At 37.9% G+C, this 25,263-nt stretch overlaps 2 protein-coding genes and 1 pseudogene across 3 annotated transcripts in view; 2 read left to right on the forward strand and 1 right to left on the reverse strand.

Annotated features, from left to right (window-relative positions):
- LOC149045444 (uncharacterized) overlaps nucleotides 1–25,263 on the reverse strand; it is a 224,896-nt gene that overhangs the window by 199,101 nt on the left and 532 nt on the right. Inside the window, exons 2-3 of the mRNA XM_089208212.1 lie at nucleotides 24,869–24,949; nucleotides 21,887–21,981 (exon numbers count right to left, since the gene is read on the reverse strand). Coding sequence (XP_089064338.1) covers nucleotides 21,887–21,981; nucleotides 24,869–24,905 — 132 coding nt within the window. The 5' untranslated portion in view covers nucleotides 24,906–24,949. The remainder of the gene's footprint in view (nucleotides 1–21,886; nucleotides 21,982–24,868; nucleotides 24,950–25,263) is intronic.
- Nucleotides 1–25,263, forward strand: part of LOC149045455 (uncharacterized) — a 153,220-nt pseudogene that overhangs the window by 121,405 nt on the left and 6,552 nt on the right. The gene's annotated exons all lie outside the window — the stretch shown is intronic.
- On the forward strand, nucleotides 2,740–12,352 carry LOC149045467 (uncharacterized). The gene is made up of 6 exons (XM_089208205.1): nucleotides 2,740–5,129; nucleotides 5,395–7,211; nucleotides 7,628–7,696; nucleotides 7,919–8,438; nucleotides 8,975–10,967; nucleotides 11,401–12,352. The coding sequence occupies exons 5-6, from the start codon at nucleotides 10,053–10,055 to the stop codon at nucleotides 11,650–11,652; spliced, it is 1,167 nt and encodes a 388-aa protein (XP_089064331.1). The 5' UTR covers nucleotides 2,740–5,129; nucleotides 5,395–7,211; nucleotides 7,628–7,696; nucleotides 7,919–8,438; nucleotides 8,975–10,052; the 3' UTR covers nucleotides 11,653–12,352.

Here is a 25,263-nt window from a genome sequence, read left to right on the forward strand (position 1 = left end):
ATATCTAACATACCTTCAACCTTTAAAGAAAAAAAGAAAAGAAAAGTTTGAACTTTAGAGTTGAATAGCTGCAATGTACACCTCAAGTCTTGTATCTGAAACAGTATGTAAAAATTTGTCCATGGTACTAATTAATCAGAACATCCTAATCCAGTACTTAATTAGGACAATCTTGCATCAACAATTTCCAGCAAAACACCACAGTCTGCAACTAGGGGAAAAGGAGAGAGATTAGGGGGGATGGGGACAATAATGGATATAATCTGGGTTTGATGGAGGAAGTGAGGACAAAATTTATTTGTCCAGTTCAGTCAACCCTGTATTAAGCTGTCACCCACGGGAATATGGCGTCTAATACAGTGCGAGTGCTCAATACGGTGCCACCTAAGACAGGTTTGACTGTAGTTCGTGAATTGAAAAAAGAAAAAAAAGAAAACAGTTCTGACATGAGAGACGTGGAGGGGGGCAGGGGGCGGGGATTTGATCATAACGTGGGCAGAAAAGGTGGAGGGGGGGGGGGGGGGTGGAGAACAAACTTTAGTTGTCCCAGAAACAATTTTCCTTGTGACAAAACTTATTTCAAAGAAGGAAATTACTTTGACGGATATGGCAGGTGTAATGGGGTTTTTTTCGATTACCATAGCCTATTATCAACGTTCTCACGTATTACATCGTTAGACGTGTATTTTGACGCGCACGCTACTCAGCTAGAGTTGAGCTTCCGATCTGATGTTTGGCGCGCGTACACTCACCTTCATGTTTGGGACAAAGCCTTTCTTGATGAGAAACGAGTTTTCGTTTAAGCGCTCAATATAAACGCACTCCTCTTTCAATGTACGGTGTTCTTTCGCCATGTTAGTCTTTTCATTCACGTTTCACAAAGGTTTCAGCTAACTCGGCGAAGGGAGAAAATCCATGTAGCAATAAATCAGCGAATGACTCCCGTTTGAATATGCGCGCAGTACAATTTCTTATCCAGTCCTTCTCTGGCGGGTAATCCATAATGGCGGACGACATGAGAGAGATTTTTTTTATTAATTCTCTATGGATAAACCAAAACGGTTGTTTTTTATTTAAAAGAACGGTTACATTCAGTTTCTTAATTGAATCTCTTTGCTCATTGCTCCATAATAGCAGAGAAGAATTCGAAAGGGAACAAGCGAAAATGGGAACTAATAGAATTGGACGATCCTTCGTTCTTTGCGGGCGAAACGGATGGATTTGTGTCCCTTGAAGTCATAGAAGATTATCATCCAGAAGAGCTAGCAGGAATTGGTGCAGGTGGACCAGCTCAGAAGAAGAAATAAAAGAACGGCCGCTGCAGAAGGTGAATTGCTCAAAGTGCTTTAAAACATACCGCATGGTTAAATTTAGAAGATACAAATGTTTGATTCACTTCAAGCACGTGGGGAAATTACCCTTGTATTTTACGAAAAATTGAGAAAAATTATCTTTTTAAATTTTTTGTTTATTTATTTTTTATCTTAACTAATTTTCAATTTTTAAATGTTGAGGGTTGTCCAATACATCCAAATTGGGTTGAGTCGTTCACAAATCGACCCACCAGAAGTTAATTAGTTGTTAAGTCATCTTGTGATACTGGAAATCTGAATAAACCGTGCCTCTTAAGGTAGAAATGTCTTACTACAAGTCGATTTTCAAGACACTTAATAATAATCCTCAACCTGACTCAAATGGAATGACTTGTCTTCTGAGTCAGATTGGGTGTATTGGACATGAGAATCAAAACTAAGATAACTGCCAGTCATACCTTAAATGAGAAAAGAAACAAACAAACAAAAAGAAAACAACAACAACAACAACACACACCACAAGAACTACATGGAAATACAGCAATTGATCGAAATCATTTTGAGAGCAGTTTGTCCTAAATTTTTTGAAGACAGCAGACTGCATTGTCCCAAGGGCTCATGCATTTTTTCAGTCTTTACCCATACATGCACAATTATGTATATCTAAGAATAGAAGCTTCTTTTTGGTTTTCTCTAGAAGTTTGGCTCACAGGGAAAAAAAAAGGCAACATTGTATTGTATTGTCTTTTGATTTAAATCTTCAGGATAAGCTGGAACACACAGTTACCACATCATCCACACAACTTGAAAAAGCACAAAGAATAACCAACAGACAAAGGGAAAAAAGATGAGGAAAAAGAAAAACAAGGCCCAAAGTAAAGCCCAGTCAGAAGAGCAAAACAGAGTAGAAATGGCCACTGACAATAGACTGGTGGAAGATCCTCCAGGTAAGATTTAATTTTAGGAATTATGGATGGGAAATGCACAAAACAAAGTACAATTTTACTCCAATGATTGTCCTTGAATTTTATTATTAAGAAGAGAATCAAACACATTTTGTGTAGATAATATTATGTTGGCAAAGATATGATTTTCTATAAATAATGTAATTTTACTGATAAGTTTGTTATTACTGTATTGTTATTTATTAATAAAGTATTTATTAATTTAGATTATAAAACCTTTATAAACATATTTCATATCTATACAGGTACAAATAACCCTTTCCGTTCAACTGTAATAAAATGATATTTCCCACTAATACTATGAGTTTAAGATGCAATCATATTTTATAGCTAAACCATTTATTTGACTGAACTAAACTTTAGAGTCCATGGTAGATATGAGTGCTTGGGAAGTCCTTGGTGTTCCCAAAGAAGTTCAGAGAGGACTCAGTGAACAAAGTTTTACTACACCAACCCCTATACAGACTCTCTCCCTTCCACCTGCAATATTCCACCACAGGGACATCATTGGTGCAGCAGAAACAGTGAGTTGAATCACAGCAGTTAGATTGGTGGAGGTCTCCTTTTTTTATGTGTATTGTTTGTGTACTTGGTTTCACAACTATTTTGAGGAATCCTTTTTTTTTTTTTTTTCGGAGAGGGAGAGAGAGAGGAAAAAAATAATTTTCAACATGTACATGTGTCTACTATGATGTACACCTTAAGCTCATTTAGCTCATTTATGTGTAAGAAGACTATTCCCACACATTATAGCAAACAGTTTCTGTTACTTTAGAGCTGGTCTTTGACCTGAACAAATGTCTAAGTATTAAGTGATTGTTGAATAATTATAAATATGACTTTTGTAAAAGCACTCTTGAGGAGAGCTGTTGAGCTGAAAGTACGTGTATGATGTACCTCTTGAGAAAGAGAGAGGACTGACTGACTGACTGACTGACTGACTGATGGTTAAATTTTGCTCTCTTAAGAACTAATGTAATAGCTCTTCCTTCTTTATGTTGGCATTCTATATCTTCCTATAGTTGGTTGATGGAACATTATTTATACAAAAATGTGCATTACAATAAGATTGTCAAGATAAGTCCCTTCAGGTTGTAAGTTTCGTAGTTTTCATATCATTCATTAGATAATGCCTTGAAATTGTCTGTTGAAGTTATGATGAAATCACTTGGGAGAAGTTTAGCTTCCAGGAATGGCTGGTTTTTGAGGAGGTTATTATTTAAGGATATTAATTAAAAAATTTTATGTATTTATTAGGGTTCAGGTACAACACAAGCCTTTGGGATTCTAATTCTCACCCACATCCTTGGCCACAAGTCCAGTCAAGAAGCAGGTGAAGCTACAAAAAATACTACCAAAAATAATGCTACAAAAGCCACAGAAACTGGTAATGGAACATCCAAGCTCAAGAAACCACTCCTGGCATTGATAATGACACCAACCAGAGAATTGGCTATACAAATAAAAAATCATCTTAAACAGGCTGCAAAACACACATCCTTAGAGGTAACATCATGTACTTAAATTGACAATTTGGAAGTCATCTCCACAGTTAGATTCTGTTTTCCCATCGTTAGAAACTCAATTATTACTTTATTTTAATTGGCCCAAGTCAATTTTGTCTCCTGAGCCTTCAATTTTCCTCTTTTCAGTGGAGCAGAATGCAAACCTATCTCTTGTTTGGAAAGCATTTTTTTATTTTTTTGGGGAAACATGAATTTGTAGCCACAGTAGGCTTAAGCAATTCAAATAATGATGAGTTAGTGCTGAAAACATTGTTATTCCCTCAAACATAAACTCTATTGTTTTTTGGTACCATATTCTGGACTGAAATATTTATTTTATCTTCGCCCCTTCACCAGCAAAGTATATAAAAACCCTTTTGTTCAGAGAATTACAATCCTAGCCCCTATGATGTACCATTTACCCCCTACCCTCCCCTCCCTTGCCACCCCTTCTAGTCCTGTTTCAACTTTATCTTTTATTGGAGAAATACCCACCAAACAAAGTACCTCAAAATTATTTGAATCAGTAAACAATTCCTTTTTTTCAAGATTGTTGCTGTGGTTGGAGGAATGGCACCTCAAGAACAACAGAGGCTTTTAAACAAGTGTCCTGAGATAATAGTAGCCACCCCGGGAAGACTGTGGGATTTGATTTCCGATGTAAGTACCTCATGTATCATAAGTTGTACTGATTCACTTTCTTTTAGAGATCTGAAACAGTCAACACACACTTGTACATGTAGGTATGTTTCCCATGAGATCGGTTGTCCTGTGTAGTTTTCAGCATGAATTTGGATTTCCAATGTTGTGTAAGTTTTTCCTGTAAGCATTTTGTACTGCTCTGTAAACATCAATGCCAGGCGTTTTTTTTCTTTTTCATATACCCAACGGTGAAATTGGAGTGTAGCCTCTTTCTATTAAATAGATGATTCTAGAGATATCTGCTGGCGGCGTTTAATTTCAGGGTGAAGAGCATGTCTGCCGTTTGGAGCACTTGAGATATCTTGTGATTGACGAGGCAAACAGAATGGTGGAGCAAGGCCACTTTCAAGAATTATCTTCAATATTGGAGCTCATTCATAGAAAGAGGCAATGGACTTCAATTTCCATCGGAGCTTGAATTTCTCTCAGGCTTCTCTTTCTGAAATTAATGGTTTTCATGACTGTCAACTTGTAAACTGAAATTTTAACTTTAATGTTTCCTTTTCGCAGTGATTATGATGAAGATGAGAGAACTGCAAAGCGAAGACATCTACAGAAGTTTATTTTCTCTGCAACTTTAACTCTTCCAAAGTCGTTTAAGAGGAAAGGAAAAGAAAAGAAGATCACAAGTGAAGAAGGCTTAGGTAAATCACGGCATATTTGACTCAGAGTAATAGAAGCTAAAGATAGCATCAACGTATTTTATCAGCTATTACTGAAGGAATGAAATGATTTAAATAATCCATCATTTAAAACCCGAAAATTTGCTGCTTTATGAAGTGTGTCGAAGCTTGTATTGTGTTGTTTTGCTTTTGTCTTTGTTATCTAACATCTTAGTTAAACATGATTAAGTTGACCGGCTTGTGTTCTTCCGTTAACAGCAATACTCTTTGCATTTTACATTTTTAGTGTCACTGATGGACAAAGTTGGGCTGCAGAAGAACAGTTGTAAAATTATCGATGTCACCAACAAGAGAGGAACCGTAGAAACCCTGACAGAAGCAAAGATCTCATGTGTAATTGAAGAGAAGGTTTGTAATTATTGAGGTGACAAGGAAGAGAAAAACTTCGAGATTCAGGATACAATTTTTACTACTTTTTATTGTTGGTTTGAGCCAAATGCATCTACATGTACACCGCACTGTCTAGGAACATGATCCACGGAGCCACAGAGGTGTACCAAGTGAAATCGAAGGAGAACTAAGAAACATACAGTTGTTGTAAAAATCACCTCATTCACATTTATTTGAATTTTCTTTCTAGGACCTATATCTCCACTATTTCCTTTCCCGGTACCCAGGCTGTACTTTGGTTCTCTCCGAAACTGTAGACTGCGTGAGGAGACTGGGCTCTTTGTGTAGGCTCCTGGACTTTAACCCTTGGGTTCTGCACGCCAGCATGCAACAAAGGCAAAGATTAAAGAATTTAGACAGGCCGGGTGAAAACTGAGTGGGATGGAAAAAACAAAAATACAAAAAACAATGAAACAAACGAAACAAACAAAAACCAGAACAAAAAAAAACCAAACAAAAAACTCAACAAAACAAAGCAACTATTAGGAACCCAATTTTGTAGACAACGTGCTATTTTCCTGTTGCGTCTTTCACGTTCTTTACTGCGCAACTTGCTTTGCACAAAACACTAGGCGACACGCGTGCTATGTGGCCTTGGATCAGAATCATCCTGATCTTATCACTATTTTTTTTTATCAAAACAGTGAGTATAGTTTACGAACTAACCGACCAATGGAATTTCCTTTTTTGATAGACTTTAACTGGATCGCCTTGACTGATTAAAACCCACCCCTCTCCTCCCTCAGAGAATATTTAAAGCTAGATAGGACTCACACCAGCCAATGAAATTTTGGCTGATTCTTTTCTTGCCTGTTAAATTTAAGCAAAGTGCGAGTGGCTTACTTCTGGCTACAGATGTGGCCGCGAGAGGTTTGGACATACCAGCTGTTGAGCATGTGATTCACTATCAAGTTCCGAAGGACCTTGATGTAAGTACGTGTAAGTATGTGTGTACGGTTGGTTAGCTTGTGCAGTTAGTTAGCCTGTGCGGCAGGCGGGAACGGGAGCGATTGCTTTTTGGCGGCAGTGCTTTCATTCTCCGCGAAACTCTACCTTGACAAAAGGCTTCGGAAGTCACACTGCTTCAACCAACCATGCGTTGACCAAGGTGTGGGCTACAAGTCTCAACTGTAAGAGAAGCTCAACCAGAATGTGGATAGCAAAGTTCGAACGCCGTTGACGCCTGAATTCTTTATTTACCTCTAAATTTATTTAATTGCATATATTTAGTTATTTCTAAAACTTCATTTTCTAAATCTTTGTTTTGTTTCCGATTTGAGTTAATGTGTGAGGTTCACCCACCGAAATCAAAACATAATTCATTTCAGTTAATGAGTTTTGATTTAGGAAAAAATTGACTCTGTTCAAATGCAGTTTGTATGAGAGGAGTAGTTTGTTATTGTTTATCGTCCTCAGTTGTATCTCATTTAATAATGAACTGTTGTGTAATGTAACCACAATGTAAGTATTAACTTTAGCGCAACCATCTTATGTGATTCTGCGTTCCTAAATTCTTTCTCTGTGTTCGTTGACAGCTTTACATTCACCGCAGTAGACGGACAGCTAGAGCAAGCAGGGAGGGTCTGAGTGTCGTTCTTGTTGGCCCAGAAGAAATGGGATCATACAAGAAAATTATGAAGGCGCTTAATGGAGGTGAAGTGTCTTTATTATGTCCAACGTATCTCTTTAACAGTCAAACTCTAAAAGGTTATTTGCAAATCCCCCTCAGCTTAAGGTGCCATTCGTCTAAATTTCCTTTTTAGTTAGATAAATCTTTACGCCTCAACGTAACACTGGTTGCCAATATTATTGGTGCCCTCCTTTACGTTTCCGTACAATATATTTTATTATCAAGAGAATGGGCTTTTTTGTGCTTGTATTAATCGAAACTCGACGGTCGTTTGCTCGAGCAAGTTTTCCGGTGGCCAATGCGACCTGAACTTTCAATTAACAAAAGTTACAATCAAGAATACTGCTCTCGACTTTCGACTGGAGTATTTAAATTATTTCATACAATTCAAACAATCATACCTAATAATAAATCAGTCTGATTTTTTTTTCTTATCAAGGGTGTGTGTGGATATTGAGACGAGCGACAGCGATGAGTGCCTTTTCAAACCAGTCTTTGCATCAGAAAAGTGAGTCACTCAAATATGTATATCATAAAATTTCCGTAGTAACAGTGAAGTCATTGAACGCGTTTACGAACAATTAACTCTGAGGGGTATATTTTAATTGTCTGATTATTTCAAAACGATGTCGGTGAGCGATCACCACACCTTGCACGAAACGTTAGAGAATTTTGCTCTCCCGCTGTGGCGTTTGAGAAACCTATGAAATTCTTTTACTGTCTTCCATAGAAATGTGGCTGAAAAGGTAAATAAGAAAGTGCTGACACACCAGTTGAACGACTCCAGCGATAGTAGTGAAGACGAACAAGGAACTGATTACTTGAACGACGACCCAATGTTTCCCATCTACCGACAGGGATTGCTTACGGGTTTGGCTTCCAGGAAAGTGGTAGATATCCTCTTCCATCCGCCTCGAGAACTTATTGCACGTGCTGTTCCTTCCGCTGTCTCCGGAAATTCTGTCTTTGTGGTGGAAATATCTGCCCCACACATAAAGCACTTTAAAAATGTTCTGGCGACGACCTTGGTGCATGGAATCCAACTGGAACGAAACAGCGATGTATTATAGTATCATATACTATATAGTATATAGTATGATACTACCGTGCTTCCAACAAGAGGAATCCTGTTCGTAAGCCTTCCCAATCAGAATATGATGATCATGAGGCACAGGTCTATAAATGTACGAGAAGCTTCTATAGGAATGAATCCTCCCCCGATTTGCAAAGGATTTTCATTTATCTGACAGGTAAGACTATTTTAACAAATAAATAACAGTGAGGTCCTTATAGAAAAATCTCAAACTTTGAGTGGAGGCCTAGCGGTATTAACCTAGCGATAGCGAGGTCATTACGACAAGGCCTCAGTTTGAGAGGTTCCTGCTACAATGAATAAACAGTTGAGGTTAGTAAGACATTTGTAACATGGATCATGAAAAAAGCTTCCGAAGAAAGAGAAAGTCAATTCAAACCAAAGGTCAAACTGCTCAAGTTAAATAAGTAAACTATGGCGTGCTCCGAAAAGTGGTGTGTGGCCAAAAATAGGAAACAAAATTATTGACAAAAACAAAACAAAACAAAATTTTTCTATATTCGAGTGAAAAACGTCCATCTTCAAAACCTCACCGTAAAAAAATTTACGTCCTCATTAGTCATAATGTAACAAATCTGACCAGCAAACGGGGGTTTTAATCAATACAGCATATCACACCAGTGCACAACATCCGGTTACCAAGTGCATTCAAATATCAAAACCTTTATTAATTTTCATCTTCTCCTTTTTCAGATTCCAACGGAACAATTCACGGTTTTGCTCTTCTGCAATATGTTTTTGATGATAATGAACACGAAGTTAAAATTAAACCACATGGAAATTCTAAAAGTCTTTCCAAAGAGTATTACCGCACTTCGCATACTACCATGGAGCGGTTAAAAAAGCTCGCGAAATCTGACCCTCCCAAGACGGTGTTTTTCAAGAGTATCGAAGAAAAGGGAACAATTTCAAACTTTATAAACGCAGCTAGCCATGCCAGAAATCTACAACAGATAAAGAACATTAAAAAAAACCATGGAAGAGCAACCTGGGGATTCTACACTCGAGCTGATAGACATGCGAAGCAAGGAAACAGAGACAAAGAGAACGCCTTCATCCGTAAAGTAGAGACCTCGTCAGATCCTTGTGTTGTCCTAACCACTGACTAGCAACTTAAGGACATGGAAAGATTTTGCACAAATCCTAGCCAGTTCAGTATTTTAGGAGTCGATCCCATTTTCAATTTTTGGAGACTATTATGTGACTCTTACTACATACAGGCATCTCCTTCTCCGAACCAAAGAAGACAAGAATTCAGTCTGGATTGGACCAACCCTAGTTCACCACAAAAAAGAACCATCCAGCTTTTACGACTCTCGTCTACCATGATAAAGCTAAATGCAAAAACCCAAAATGTTCTAGTATATAGTACTGACGGAGAAAAGGCATTGGGTGAGGGTTTCGGTAGACCTCTTCCTTATACCCAGCATTTACTCTGTGACCTGCATATGAAAAAAAACATAGTGTCAAAAATGAACGAACTTGGAATACGGGGCAAACCATCAGAAGTCATTCTAAGTGACATCTTCGGAGGAGATATTGGTTGTAAGAGGGTTCCTGGTCTTATAGACTCGGAAAGCCTCGCCCAGTTCATGACCAATCTGGAAAAAATGAAGGAGGAGTGGCTTTCCTTACACCCACTCTCAGAGCGCTTTGTTACTTACTTTTGTAAGTATAAAGCGGAAATTATAAGGCAAACGATGACAGCTGAATTGAGATCCATGGCTGGTCTAGGCTGGCCACCAGGTGTATACGATCAGAACGGAAATGAATGTATGAACTCGGTTCTACAAAGAGAGAAACAACTTACAAGGAAAAGGAAGCTTTCTATTCCCGAATTTGCCAGGTTGCTGCAGACGGTGGTGAAAAGACAGAGAACAGAAGAGGATTTAGCATTTATTGGCTCGGAGAGCTAAAAATGGACAAAAATTACGAGGAAGAGGGAATGAAGGAGTCTGTCTTTTGCAGGAAGACGAGAGCGCAACAAGAAGCGGCGCTCAAAAAATTTCACAATCTCCCAGTAAAGACAGTTGACATAATTCCTATCGACCTGGAAAACACAAATGAAGCGGACACAATGTTACCATTGAGTTTGCCTCTAGAAGATTTTGGCATTATCCGGGTTCCCTTCAGTATTCTAGCACGTATGTACCATCGTGCATCGTTGATTTTGGCGCGCAAAGAAGAAAATATCCATCCCGATCCTGGAAGAGGGGACAATTTGCCACGTTATGTGGCAAACGAGGCAATTGATGCTCCATCGTATGTAGTTTGCAAGAAACGTACCGCGCGACGTGGAACATATTATGTGTGCAGCGGCACTTGTATCGATTTTAAAGCGTATGACATTTGTGCTCATACCTTAGCTGTGGCTGAAATGGGTCGTTCATTGACTGAGTTCGTTCATTGTTACAAGACAACGAACCAAAGACCTCCTAACGTGGATGCCTTGATTCATATGGACCTCCCTCCTGGACGTGGGTCAAAAAAGACCAAGGCAACACAAAGAAGGAAAGGTGCTACAAATAAGAAATGCGAGGAAGTTGTGGAGAGTTACACTAACACCTCTCCAACTGACCAATCAGCATCGATTCCGGCGTCGACTTTAGTAAGCTCCTCAGGAAACAGAGGCACAGAGAAGGAAGCAGAGAAGACAACAACACAAAAAGACACAGAAGAGCCTCAGGTATGTATATATTGTAAGGATCATTCACAGTTAATACAGGGTGTAATGCGTGATTCTGTTATCTCGGGTTTTAGATCGGTGAAAGGTTTCAAAGTTTTTTTTGCTGCCAACCGTTTGATTTTTTATATCGACTATGATCATGGTAAAGTCTCGCTATATGTTAGCTCTGTGCAAGTCGTTCTATTTCACTAACTGGTGAGTTAATTGGGTTGAACGAAATAAAAACTCTATCAAATAAAGCTTGTAGTGATAATGCGCGACAAGTCGAAAAAAACAGTCCTCCTAATCACAGAACCTTTCATTTGTAGTAATGGCCTGCAGGATTAAGGATTTAGCATCTGGCGAGACCGTCGGCTCGTTGCATAATTCCCACGCAGCCACCGACTAATCTTGGCTGTTAACTAAAATGCCATTAATTTTATTCTATCTGCAGAATAAAAGCCCCAACACATCAACGCCGGCAGTTCAAGAAGGTAGTTTCCAGTTGAGCCTTCTTGAAAGATGCAGCCCTCTGGTGAGAAGGTGTTACGGGTGTAAGGGTGTCTTGAAACTAAGGCGTGGTGAAGACTTTTTTTATTCCCAACCCACCAGAAAACCTCGTCATAATATCAAGCACCAGACGGGCCTATTGGCAGAATGGAGAGCAAAAGACTGGACGATTAGGAAACGTATACTTTCATTGTAAGGTTGAGTGCGTCCAAAAACTGCAGCCCCAATTTATTCCCTTCTTGGTGATCATTTCGGCGGCAGTTAAGCGTGAATTACTCGAAGTTCATCGAAATCATATACAGAAAGAGCTAGGTCTCTAGAGTACATATGGGGGAAAACATGCCAAATTCAGGAAATGATAAATTCTCACAATTTATTAATATGTGACTGTCACTGTTTTGTTTGATGACATACAATCACAACAAAAGGTGCTATAACATGTGTAGACAGAAAAGTTACCGTTGCCCATTTCCGCACAGCCCGCACACTTAAAACTTTATTTGTACAATTTGGTTTTTCCTATTAGTGCATAATATTTTGATTTGGCCTGCAGTTAGCAAACACTTATTGAACTCTGACTGTTTCAGAAATTGGAAAGTTTTCTCTCGAGTCTTTGCGAAATGTCGAAGTCGTTTTGTCATTGTCTCTGAGAGGGCTTACTGTAATATTTGCGAAACAGAACAAAATGAAAACGTGTTATTTGTGAGATTAAGTTAATCGGATCGGTAATTTGCGAAAGGGAAATGATTCCTTTGTAAATTAGAAATATGTTATTTTCGAAAAAGTTAATTCTGTAATTTGCACTTGTGTGAATTTAATGAATCAATGCAGGGGCCATATGAAAGAAAATGTGTGCCCTTAAGCTATTAAAGGCGAAAATGTTATTTGAAAAATTACCCAGTGCTGAAGTTGTGCTGTTTTGATCATCAATGTACGAATTGGAATGCGTAACATCACACTCAAGTGTGTGTTCATTGTATCTGAAAAGAGAAAACTGTGTCTCTGAAAAGAGAAAAGATTGCTTTGTACGATTGTACCAACAGTGATTTTATGTAGTAAAGGTATAAACGTTAAAATTGCAAGAGCGCTCGTGAATTCTATGTGCTGCTAAGTTAAGTGCTAAGGAACGGAAATTTCGTGATCTTGTCTGATAAGATGAATGACAAATGGAAGATAGATAAATTTGATAATTACATACTGTATACCCAAATGGCAGACTGTTGCTACTAGTGGAGAAAGAAGTACTAGTACGCAGGGAGGGGTGGGAAGTTGACATACTGGTAACTGCTACTGATTTATGGAGTGTTCATTGAATCATACAAATTATTTTGAGCGGCTTTTCGACTGACTATTTGTATGTCAACATTTTTGCGCTAGGCCGTAGCGTTTCTTTAATCTTTTGTCATGCGAATGCGAAACTGGCACTTAAACACTGGACTATAATTGTTATTGAAAATATCACCAATTCCATTCCTGTTTTCGATCCTCCACTATTAAGTTATACGTGTGCCTGTTAGGTCGACTTGTGCTAGTGCTAAGTGATACCGACGGGTTAGCATGAATCATCTTTCAGTTGCCTCACGTTTCCTTTTTTGTATGTGACAAAAAAAGCGAAGGAAAGCGCGATGTCTTCATAATGGTTTCACAACATGGGGTGTAATTAATCCAGCTGTCAATGAAACTCTCCTGACATATCCAAGCTCCAGACAATAAAATTTTCCGGGCAGAATCGGTCACATTTACTGACTTCTACGTTTTGCCGATGGAAAATATCGGTAAGCAACAGTAGCCACTGTACTTCCACTTAGCAGATTACGTAGGCTTTTACACAAGAAGTGATTGGCAGCGGCCCAGGCAAATTGGAAAACAAGCGTACGGGAGTCGCGAGGAATGCCTGGTCGCTATTTCCGGTGTGGGTGATGAACTCCTTTGTTTGCGAAACAGATAAAATCGATATTTGCGCTTTCCCATCTTTCCCATATTACAAGTAAAGCAGTGCTTTTGCTCGATACGAGAATATGGATTCCTCTTCGAAATCGTTTGCTAATTATTTTATATAGTAAAGGTATAGAAGTTAAAATTGCAAGAGCGCTTGTGAATTCTATATGCTGCTATGTTCACAGGCGGCCCAAGCTCCAGCTGTGAGATGATCATCTTGCGCAATAACAGTCATGGCGGAATTATAAGAGTTTGTATGGGAATATTTACGACCGCTCAAAGGAATAAAAAAATACGTCAAATTCTCAATAAAAATACTTCACCTTACTTCCACAGTGTATCACTTGTTATCTGATCGCTTACTTTGATGAAAAGAGCCCATTTGAGCGAGTTGTTCATTTCGAGGTTTTACGTTGAAAACCTCGAAATGAACAACTCGCTCAAATGGGCTCTTTTCATCAAAGTAAGCGATCAGATAACAAGTGATACACTGTGGAAGTAAGGTGAAGTATTTTTATTGAGAATTTGACGTATTTTTTTATTCCTTTGAGCGGTCGTAAATATTCCCATACAAACTCTTATAATTCCGCCATGACTGTTATTGCGCAAGATGATCATCTCACAGCTGGAGCTTGGGCCGCCTGTGCTATGTTAAGGGCTAAGGAACGGACATTTCGTGATCTCGTCTGATAAGATGAATGACCAAAGTAAGATAGATAAATTTAGTAATTACATACTGTATACACAAAGGGAAACGTGAAGCAACTGATGGTACACAAGTCGACTCAAAAGGCACAGGCATAACTCAACAGTAGGGGATCTTAAACCCGATATTTTCAATAGAAATCGAAGTCCAGTGTTTACGTGGCAGTTTCGCTTTCGCATGACGACAAAAATGAAGAACATTAAAAAAATTCAAAAATTTGTACGATCGAGTTAAAGCTCCATTAACAAGTAGTGTTTACTATTACATCCACCTCTCACTCTTCCCTGCCTAGCAATAGTCCTTCTCTCACCCCTCCCTGAGTAATAACACTCTACCTTCCACCCCTCCCTCAGTACTGGTAGACTGCATCCCACCCCTCCCTGAGTACTAATAGTGTGCTTCCCCCCTATAAAATGGTCCAACAAATGGTCCAAAAAATGGTCCAAAAAATGGTCCAAGAAATGGTCCAAGAAATGGTCCAGTCGATATTTTACCCTATGCCGAAAACAGAAGGTCGTCGATGGTTAAAAGGTGTTATAGGCTTGTGCGACTCCTGCCATTCGCTTGCGCTTTTAAATCTGCTAACTTGAAAGCTTAGCTGCTATTAGAATATCATTTAATGACTTTTGTTTGCGATGTGTCATTTCTCCATCTGTATGTTCTTGGTCTTCTTGAGGTTTGGCACAGCTGGATGAGATTGTGTTACCAAATGTAACATTTTCATTTGTGCGCGCTATATTTTTCGTTTTCGGGTATATTTTCTCTCCCGCATAAAATAGCTCCAAAGACATGTTTCTCAAAACCTTATTCTCGGTTTTCTTTATTCTTTAAGCATATTTGAAACTCTGTACGTTTTTGTTAGACGTTAAGCGTGACGAATTTGGTCTTAGGAGGCGTAAGGCTTCTCCTTTCGCGAATCCCGTATTTATGCCTTTAAGTGTATGACATGAAAAGTAGTTCGTGTATTAGAGGGTCGCTGGATTTTTTTTTACAATGAAAATTACAAACAGGAACTCAAAAGATCAAGAGCTTCCCCTCCCAAGTTATCCATTCAGGGTGAGGTTTAGAGTAACTCTCTAATCTATAAAAGTTGTTTCCAAAGGGCTGTATGAAAAAAAATCCATCCGTGAGGGCGGGAGTGGGATGGAAATTTTTTTGGAATTACGAAATCTATGCTACAAATGCTTTATTACAATGCTTAATTAAGAAAGTTCTTCATTTCACTGTCAATTTTTTTAGCGTCCAATAAATATTCCGTTTAATGTTTTTAATTGCTTTTATTCATGATGACGTCAGGGATTGTTTATGAGGGGGAAAGAATCGTCTAGAACAATAGAAATTCGTTTAAAACTCGCTCTGGTAAGAAAAGTTTGAACTCAAATGGCCTGGGACTCAAATATGAGATGCACCAATGTTTAATAAGCAATATTTATTGTACTTGATGGCTGTCACCGCTTTTCTTTGGTCTATAAAACGAATTTTATATCAATTTTTTTTGTGTTGTTGCTGTTTTGGCCCCCTCCCGCGACCATGATTCTTTGCGTTTAAACAATAGATAGATTTGATGTGACGTCATTATGAATAAGGGCAATTCAGACCTCGTTTTGTTTTGTTCGCTATGGCGGTAGAAAATTTGAACTACTTTTGTAGTTCTTGACACATGTCAGTGTTTGTATAATGGGATTTTATTTAATGTAAGCAAGGATGAGTGAAATAAATTAGTTCACGTTATTATCTTTTAATTTTTCTCAAAATGATGATCTTTTTTTCCGTGGAAAACTGACCAAAACTCTTTGCGCCTGATCCAAATTATGTTGACAAATGGCGTCGACGATTCTGCGGTTCACAGTATTTAGAACTTTTTTGGTAAATTTTCAAAACGTTTGGTAAATTTTGCTAAATATGTTGGCAATATATTAAACTTTAATAAACAGTGAAAACGACTACCTTAACCTTTAAGTACTTTGTTTAACTTTTGCAAATTTCTCTCGTTTGACCGCGGTTAACCAGCCTATAAACCTGCAGATTTGTTCCCCGTGGGGCGAGTTCGGCTCCCATACTGAACTGACACTAGGGGGGGCTCGGCTGTGGCCCTAAAAATGACCCCTAAAAATGACCCCTAAAAGGCACTGTAGGTTGACTGAAAAGCTGATCGAGAATGATATTTTTGTACTGTGCTTTACATGACAAATCAGTTGACTGACTTATTGGCATCTGGTTATCGGTTACCGATTTCAGATGTGTCATGAAGAATTCGACATGTTTTGGTTGTCTGCTCATTGTAGCACTTAATTTGTTGTTAATAGACGAGGTACTAGTCGAGCACATTTACTATAATGTTTTGCATGGAAAAAATGTTGTTTACCAAACGGGGAATCGGTAACCTGTAACTGAAATTCTGAAATCGGTAACCGGTAACTGAAAGTCTGAAATCGGTAACCGGTAACCAGATTCCAATTAGTAATCAATTGACACCCTAAATGGTACCAAGTTAATTATAAAATTGTTTTTTTCAACAGCCCCCCTAAATAGTACCATGTCTGGAATTTTACACACAAAATGGTACGGCCGAGCCCCCCTGTCAGTTCAGTATCGGCCCCCCACCCCAGGATTTGATCGCCAGAGTAAAAAAATCAATGCTTACTACATCCAACAAATAATTAGGATTTTCCAACCTAAACTGCACAACAGCTTCTTCAACCAGAAGGGCTAACGACGGATACTTCTTTCAAATCGAATCCTGGTGGTTTCAAACAAGACCAGGAAAAGGTTAATGGTGACCACTAGCCTTGCAAGTACTTATCATCGCTAGTGACCTGATGCGCACACGTTTGCACCTATCAGAAATCTACAGTGCTTCGTCTTCTAGTACTTGTAGAATATTGGTAAATGCCTTGACCATGAAAAGTTTAACGTTACTGTTGCCTCTTAGAAGGTACTTAGCGTACTGAATGACTGTTCGAGGAATATAGCCAATGTGTACCCGCACGTCGGTGGGCCCGGGGAAAATTCCTGCTCAGTTTGGATATCCTGTAATATGACAAATATGAACGTTACAAATCATAAATGTAGTTGGTGATCAGAAGGCTTAACATCAATCTACTACTACTACTCGTTATCCGAAAAATTCGCGAAGCGACGCGACATTCGAGAGTGTAACACGATAGCTTTTATTTCATTATGTGAATTCTCCGTTGTCTACTCATCGCTTTTTCAAACTTAGAAGTCAATTGTTTCATACAACAATGAAATACAAAGGAAACTTGTAGCACTGAATAACAAAGGCACATGAATCGCGCATTTTTTTCGACCGAGCGTGCAAAAAAATCGTATATACGCGTCTGACTACCCTGCGTCGGAGCGTATGAAATTCGCCTGCGCAGCTAACGTATACGCGAGCGGTACTGTACATAGAGTAGTGAGGCCTCTTTCCTCACCGTCGATTGAACCCACCGATTGGATTGTCGTTGCAGTTACAGTACCGACTGGAACTAACCCCCACTTCACATGCAAACATCAGTGCAAACATGAGCAGACCCAGAATCGCGAATAAGACACCCTATTTATGGATCCAGAGGCTCAAAAACCCGACCCTATTAGGCGGCACATACCTATATAGCTTATATATAGGCTTGAAGTTTGGTTGGGTTCACTTCAGAAAGTATGTTCTGCTCAGGTCTGCTTTTGGTGCAATTTTAGTAGGGGATAGTTCTTGTCGGTACTGTATGTGGGAAAAATTATTGCGCCGCATGTATTTATCAAACATATACAAACCTACAGATCGTTAGAAAAATATTACCTGTTCACATGTTCTGGCTGAAAATTTACTTAGCCGAAAATTCTTTGGAATAAAATGTGATTTTTCCGAAAAATGCCAGCTGAAAATTGCTGTCCAAAATTTTTTAAGTGACCTTTTTTTAGTAAAAATGACCGAAAATTTAGCAAATTTCATGTGTATGTAGTGTTCGAAAATTTTAGGGTGCGAAATGAAGGGGTGATTGGAATAAAGCCCTAAGTGACTTCTGATCAACTGCTAGATTCTCCTTCCAGTTTGTCTTGTATATGCTCATGTAACAATTTGGCTTCAGATCAGGAGTCACTTAGGGCCTTATTCAAAATAATGTCTGGAATAAGGCCCTAGTTGACTCCTGATTTATAGCCAAATTCTCCCTTCGTTACACGAGCATATACAATATAAACTGGAAGGAGAATCTAGAAGTTGATCAGAAGTCACTCAAAGCTTTATTCCACTCACTCCTTTAAATTAAACAATGCAAAGCATAGAAACCACTAACACAAATTTTAGCTGTCATACGCCATCTGAACAGCTTTACTGAAATGAATACTTGGTGCTCACTAAGGAAGTACAACAAACTCACCATGATTTATTTGAATAAGGCTCTGCCCACTGATTCTTCTGGGTTGACACAATACACAATATTTAAATCATGGCAACTGAGAAGAGGTTTGTCACCACTGAATAACGAGAACAGACCATATCTGGAAGTTGCTGCCATGACACTCCAGTTCTATAATTAAACAATGACTGTTATAGTTGGTGGCTGTAACTGATTAAAGTATGGCCACTAAAAGTGCCAGTCACCCTTAAATACAATTATATTTTCAGAATCAACTCTACGCACATTGAACAGTTAAATGGTAAAATATTTGTTTAGAACGTCGCGTTATTGAGCTATATAGATTTGAATTTACAAAATGCTAATTAATGACATCAACCTGGGAATCATTTATTATACAACTATTTGTTTTCACCTCCAAGTAATATTTTTTACCAATCAATTGACTATCCACAGTTTATTTTTTGTATTTATCAAATTAATTATCCTCAAGCTGTATACTGCACATTGTAAATTGGCATAGAAATAATAGCAAATTCCCAGGTTGACGTCGTCTAATTAGCATTTTGTAAATTAACAAACAAGAAATATTTCACCATTTAACTATTCAATGTGCATAGAGTTCATTCTGAAAATATCTAGTTAAGGGTGATAGACACTTTAATAGAGGTTCGACTGCATACAGTTCAGACTCAGTTAATTATTCAAATTTAGTTCAAAATTCCTCTGAATGTGAAATGCTTTTAAAATCTCTATATTTATGTTCTTTTAGACCAACATATCTATAATGCATACAGGGTCATGCAGTGTAGAAGCATTTGGTATTTTCTTATGACAATTGCCATTATGCAAGTGCACACATGTTGTGGAGACGGCAAAAAATTCCACCCACTGCTAACAATGGAAATATTTTATAAAGTTCAAGTCTTACAACAAAACACACTTTATATGATATTGTGGGGCATGGAGATTCCAGGATGCACATTTCCTGTCAAACTGCACCTCCATTGGTTATTCTCAAAGTAAACTAGTCCCAATCCCCCAAATTTTGGCCAAGCAATTGATTTTACTTGAACTAGATCATGGAAACCACAAAAAAACTGTCATGCGTTAAACAAAGTCATATAATTGTAATTTTTTGTATATAATTGTACTTTAAAAGAAAACTTTTCTGCCATAACATCCAAAACTGATTTTATTATAGAATAATATCTACCAAGAATTAGCAAGTGAAACTTTGTATTCAAGATGTTGAAATTTTCTGGTGTAAAATGAATATGTAATAGCATCTCAGCTATTGTATTATGTTGAGCTCATGTTCAGATCACTTTTCTGTTTCTATTCTTGCATTGAAAAAAATATTCAGATGTTTGGGGTAGTAATGCTCTGGTAAGTGTTGTCTCTGCAATGGAAATAATGTCCAAAAATTCATATTGTGTAGCTCCATAAATTATCCATGCCTCCCCCACAGAAGGGATTTATCCTAAGACCCCCCCCCACCCTCCCAGAAATTCCAACAACATGTAAGCTTCATACATTTCCTAAAAGTTTTGACCTTTGAGAACCCCCCCCCCTCCACCCCCAGGAATTTCCTATCCCTTCCGTGGGGGGAGTATGGGCATTTTCTGGAACCACACATTTTCTGATGGACTCAGAAACTTTTCCCTATACAACAACATAGCTTCTGTCATAAATCAAAAGTTCTAAGAATACTTTCAATTTTTACTCGGAAATAACAGAAACTTTGGAGTGTCAACCATTGCAGAGACAACATTTGGGGAATGGAAGTTGCATACTGTACTGAGCCTTACCCACTGAGCCAACCTCCAATAACTGTTCTGTAGAGGGCACTTGCACACATTTGTGTTCTGGCAACTTTTGTGTGATTTTAGTTTTTATTACTTCTTCAACAAGAAATGTATATGTCAACAGGCATTTTGATATTTTCTATAATGTATTAAAATTTATGCAACCATTTCACATTCCATCCCCAAAATTTGAGATCTATTACAAACTTCATTTACCGAGCAACAATGCTATAAGCATCTTAAGTCTGCCATGAAAGATTCAAAAACCTGCTTGCTGGGGACAAAATACTGTGGAATGACCTTTAACTCAAACTAACTGATAGGTATTCAGTTAAACTATTCATATTGCAATGTTTAACTCACAGAGAGGGTGATGGTCTCCTTTAAAATGCGCTTCAATACATGTGCACCTCGTTCATCCTTGGGTATTTGATGGATATTGTTGGTGAAAAGAAAGAATGGCTTATCTACCTTGAACCTCTCATATAGCTGTTTGAAATCTTTCAGTAGCATGTCATAAAAATTTGGTATTTCCAGGGCTCAAAATTAACTCCAGAACTTGGTGGCCAGTTGGGCCAGTTTCCTTGAATTCTTAGTGGCCCATCCCAAAATGAAGTAGCCCTTGATTTCCTCTAGTTTAAAATGAAAAACTTGAATAAGCGCCCCATGGCTTTTAACAGAGTGTTAACTAAAAGGAAAGAACACAAAAAGGCAATGCCCCCAGTAATGCCATGAGACATTTTTCTTTAACATTTTGGCCATTCATTTGGCACTATAAAATTATTACAGGTGTTAAGTGTTTTTATTTATTTAAGTAAATAGAGTAAACTGCAATAAAGTAACTTCAAGAATTTATTTGCACTTGTTGTAAAAATAATTGTAGAAAAAGCTGGGTTTCTTTTCAAAGACATTTTTGCATGCAGTAACTGTGGTTACAGGTATTTCTGGATAAGCCTTTCAACAAATTCTTCCTCAAAGCAGAAACGTGTATTTCAAAACCATCCCACATGGAACTCTGAGTATGTCCAGAGTTACGTGGCAGTCACAAAATCAAAATGGTGTCTACATGATGTGAATGTGGATCACTCATGAAATCACTGTTAAAATGGTTCGGAATTTCCACTTTAGAACTAAAAATTCACTAAAATGGATGATTTTAGAGTCCAAGCAAAGAAATGAAGAGAAAGGTAGTCCAATTAAACTACATATTGAGTTTTATTTTTAACTTTGTACTGCGATTTATTTACATTGCAATGTTATGAAATTCTGTAGCATAGTCACACACTGGGCATTCAACCCTTAACTTTTGGTAGCCCTGGTCAGTTTTAACTCGCCACTGTGCGACCGCCAACTTTTGGCCCTGGTTTGCCATAGGAGAGATTGTCAGATGAAAGACAGTAAATTTAACATATATTTTAAGGGCATACATAGCTGGGGCAGAGATGTATGCAACTTAACATTTGATTGGCACCACCGTCTCTGCACGAAAAAGGTATACAAAAGGGATGTTCAATGGTTGAATTATATAAATATGGTTCTTCTTAATATTTAAATTGCTAGGTGACGAATAACCTATATTTGAACAGCCTGGAATAACAGTAGAACATATGTTGTACTCACAAAATATGCTGTTCTCCAATCCTCCTCCCCAATTGTTGCCTTAACTGCCATATGAAGTTGTGAAAAGAGAGCGCTCTTGCCAACCCCCTTGGAACCTGATAGATAGATAGATAGATAGATAGATCGACACAAGAGAATCTGTCACAACTGCTGCTTGGGAATTGCACCTTGCAAAATAATTATTACTAGTAATAATAAAGTAAAGGTGCATCCAAAAAATTGCATTGCTGTGACACATTGATACTTAATTTGGTAACGGTTTGCTGCAAATGCTGTGAGATACCTTCAAGGTTAGGCACTTGCTCAAAACAATTACCATTGGTAGATTATTTAACTCAAGCTAATAAAGACGAGTTACTACCAGGCTTTTGTTACTTTCTTTGTTGTGTTTTTAATTTATGCATTAAATCTGTGTATAATACATACCGCAATTTTGATGGTTATTTTTAAAGAAAAAAGTGCATATTATACACGGGTAAATATGGTACAGTTGAACCCTGCTATCTTGAACTCAAACCCATTTCCCTTGGATTTGCCCTGCTTTTCTAAGTCATTTACTATTGGCTATCTTGAACTCAGCTATCTCAAACTCCCTATCTCAAACAAAGAGCAGCATCCCTTGTTCCTGTTTTACAGACAAATTTACCCCACTATCTCAAAATCCCAGCTGTATGAGTAAATTTTTGCTTTCCTCAAGAGTTCAAGACTAGCTGGGTTCTGCACTGTACAGTTGCTAGTTTTTGTGTAAACACAGAAAACAAACATTTCCCACTATTTTATACAGTAGAATTGTTTTAGTTAACTATAATGTCTTTTGCACATATTTTTTTAATTATGAGGTAATTTTTATCTTCCTGAAATTTGCACTGTGATCAAGAAACTCCTCTGTTTGTCTGTTTTCTACTGCCAATGTAGACAACAGATACTGATAACAACAGCCATTTCATGCAACACCACATCATTTGTGTGTACGCTATACCATTCGACATTACGCTGAGCCATTTCACGCAACCCACACCATATGTGTGTGCGTTGTACCATTTGACATTATGCTGAGCCATCTCACGCAACACTACACTGTTTATATGTACACTGTACCATTCAAAATTACCCCAAGCCATTTCATACAATGCTACACTGTTCGTGCGTACACTGTGCTACTCGACATTACCCTGAGCCATTTGACACAACAGTACACCATTTGTTTACTGTATTGCAAATGAGTGCTAAGTTATTTGCAATTGAGCTAGTCCATTTCACAATTTCAAGTTCCAACTGGACATAGGCAACTAGACCGTTTATCATTTGGCTAAACTATTTATGTTTAGGGTGTTCTGTTTCATGAAGGAAAACTAGACTGTCTATAGTTTGGCCATGCCATTCCTTTATTAGCTATGCTGTCTTGCAGCTGATCCTTAAACCAGCTTTTTTTTTGCTGATCTATTTGACATCCTGGTATTTTTGGTGGTGACGGCCGCCCATAATGATGACTGAGCCACAATTCCAGATTTTTCAAGTAAATCGCGACATGCAAGATTTTTTTTCTTGGCTGTGGAGATGAAATTCTAAGATAGCCAGCAAATTCACTCGATCAAATCAAGTAGTGCTGACATAAAATAATAGAACAAAAATCGTGAAACAATACCTAATCAGAATTCGAAAGCCCTAAAGACCCCTAAAGCTGACTACTTCTTTCTAACTAAATATGCAAATCATTACGATTATCATTTTCATTTTTCATTTATGGTGGAAAACCATTCTTACTTGTCAGATTTCACTGTTAAAACAGCTTTCTTTTCCCATTGAAACTGGGTTTTCTGTCATGCCAACAATTTGACATCACTTTGATACCTGAGTTGCAAGGGTGCTGTGAAAAATAGGGTTGACAGGGTTGCAGCACCATATTTAGAGGTATTGGAAACAAGTTTGTATGGTGTTTCAACCGTGTTCTGATGGTGGAAAGTGATTCCTTCTACTCAGATTTCACCTTTCTTTTCCTGTTGAAACAGGGTTTACCGTCGAAAAATAGGTATCAAAGTGACAGTAAATGCATTGTAGTCCATAAGCAAAGAGGAAGTGAAGGAATGTTATTTCTAGAATGGCTAGAATTAAACTGAGTCGTTGTGTTGTGATCTGCGTGAGCGGCCTAGGAACTCCACTAACCAGGTAAATAAGAGCACATAAAGTTTAAATAATGAACATAGCCATTTAATTCCATTTGCCTTTTTTCGCTTTCAATTTTCCTGTTTTTTTGAGGGAAAAAAACAGGAACTTAAGAAAACTCTTAGAAAAACAGTTCTAAGGGCTTTTGTTTAAAGCAGAAAAACTGATTTGCACATGTTCTCAAGATTCTACAAGGGATAACTGGATCTAACTGGATAACTGGATGCTCTATTTGCACCACTTTAAGTGAAAATCTTTGTGTAAAAATACTATGGAAACACAAACTGTATAACAAGAAACTCTTTTGTCATCTCCACTTTATACTTTCTCTGCTTCCCAAGAGTACAGGGTAAGTTTGTTAAAAGCTGAGTTTAGATAACTAATGGTCTGTGTGAAATCTGATTTCATATCTGAAAGCTTTCAAATGAAATTCAGTCTACATGTACAATTCCTTTAGTCTGCAATTTGATGATTGGATGCCCTAAAAAACTATAGTAAATTATTTTAAAAGGCTTTTAAACAAAGGATTAAACATACCCTGATTAAAATTTAACCCTGGGTTAGCACTTATCAGCCTTCGAACAACTGGGCCCAGGATTGAACAAGTTTCAATTAACTAAGTTGTAATTTCAACAAGAAAAAGTTATGATCATTTTTACACCAACAATTCCAGGCAAAGCTGCAACATTTGCAATCTGCCTTACACCAGGAAGGAAACCACCAATACCTGGAGAGCAATTTAATTTAACTGTATAAAAGGAATAAGACAAATGCAGCAAATACAACAGTATTATATTTCAAATGTTTAAAGTACTGTACCTTGGGTTCCAGCCCAGTACTTCAGCTCATCAAACATTAGTTTTTTGAGCAGCTCGTTTATATATCCAAGATACCTTCAACCTTTAAAGAAAAAAAAGAAAAGAATAGTTTGAACTTTAGAGTTGAATAGCTGCAATGTACACCTCAAGTCTTGTATCTGAAACAGTATGTAAAAATTTGTCCATGGTACTAATTAATTAGAACATCCTAATCCAGTACTTATTAGGACATTCTTGCATCAACAATTTCCAGCAAAACACCACAGTCTGCAACTAGGGGAAAAGGTGAGAAATTAGGGGGGACGGGGACAATAATGGATATAAACTGGGTTTGATGGAGGAAGTGAGGACAAAATTTATTTGTCCAGTTCAGTCAACCTTGTATTAAGCAGTCAC

This window comes from Pocillopora damicornis, chromosome 5 (genome assembly GCF_964200805.1).
Source record: "Pocillopora damicornis chromosome 5, jaPocDami1.2, whole genome shotgun sequence".
Classification (NCBI taxonomy): domain Eukaryota; kingdom Metazoa; phylum Cnidaria; class Anthozoa; order Scleractinia; family Pocilloporidae; genus Pocillopora; species Pocillopora damicornis.

Excerpts from the sequence above, each read along its gene's own strand:
- LOC149045467 (XM_089208205.1), top strand. The coding sequence starts at position 10,053 with ATGTATGAACTCGGTTCTACAAAGAGAGAAACAACTTACAAGGAAAAG. Across the intron at positions 10,968-11,400 it reads AAGACACAGAAGAGCCTCAG|AATAAAAGCCCCAACACATC; the intron begins GTATGTATATAT and ends TTCTATCTGCAG.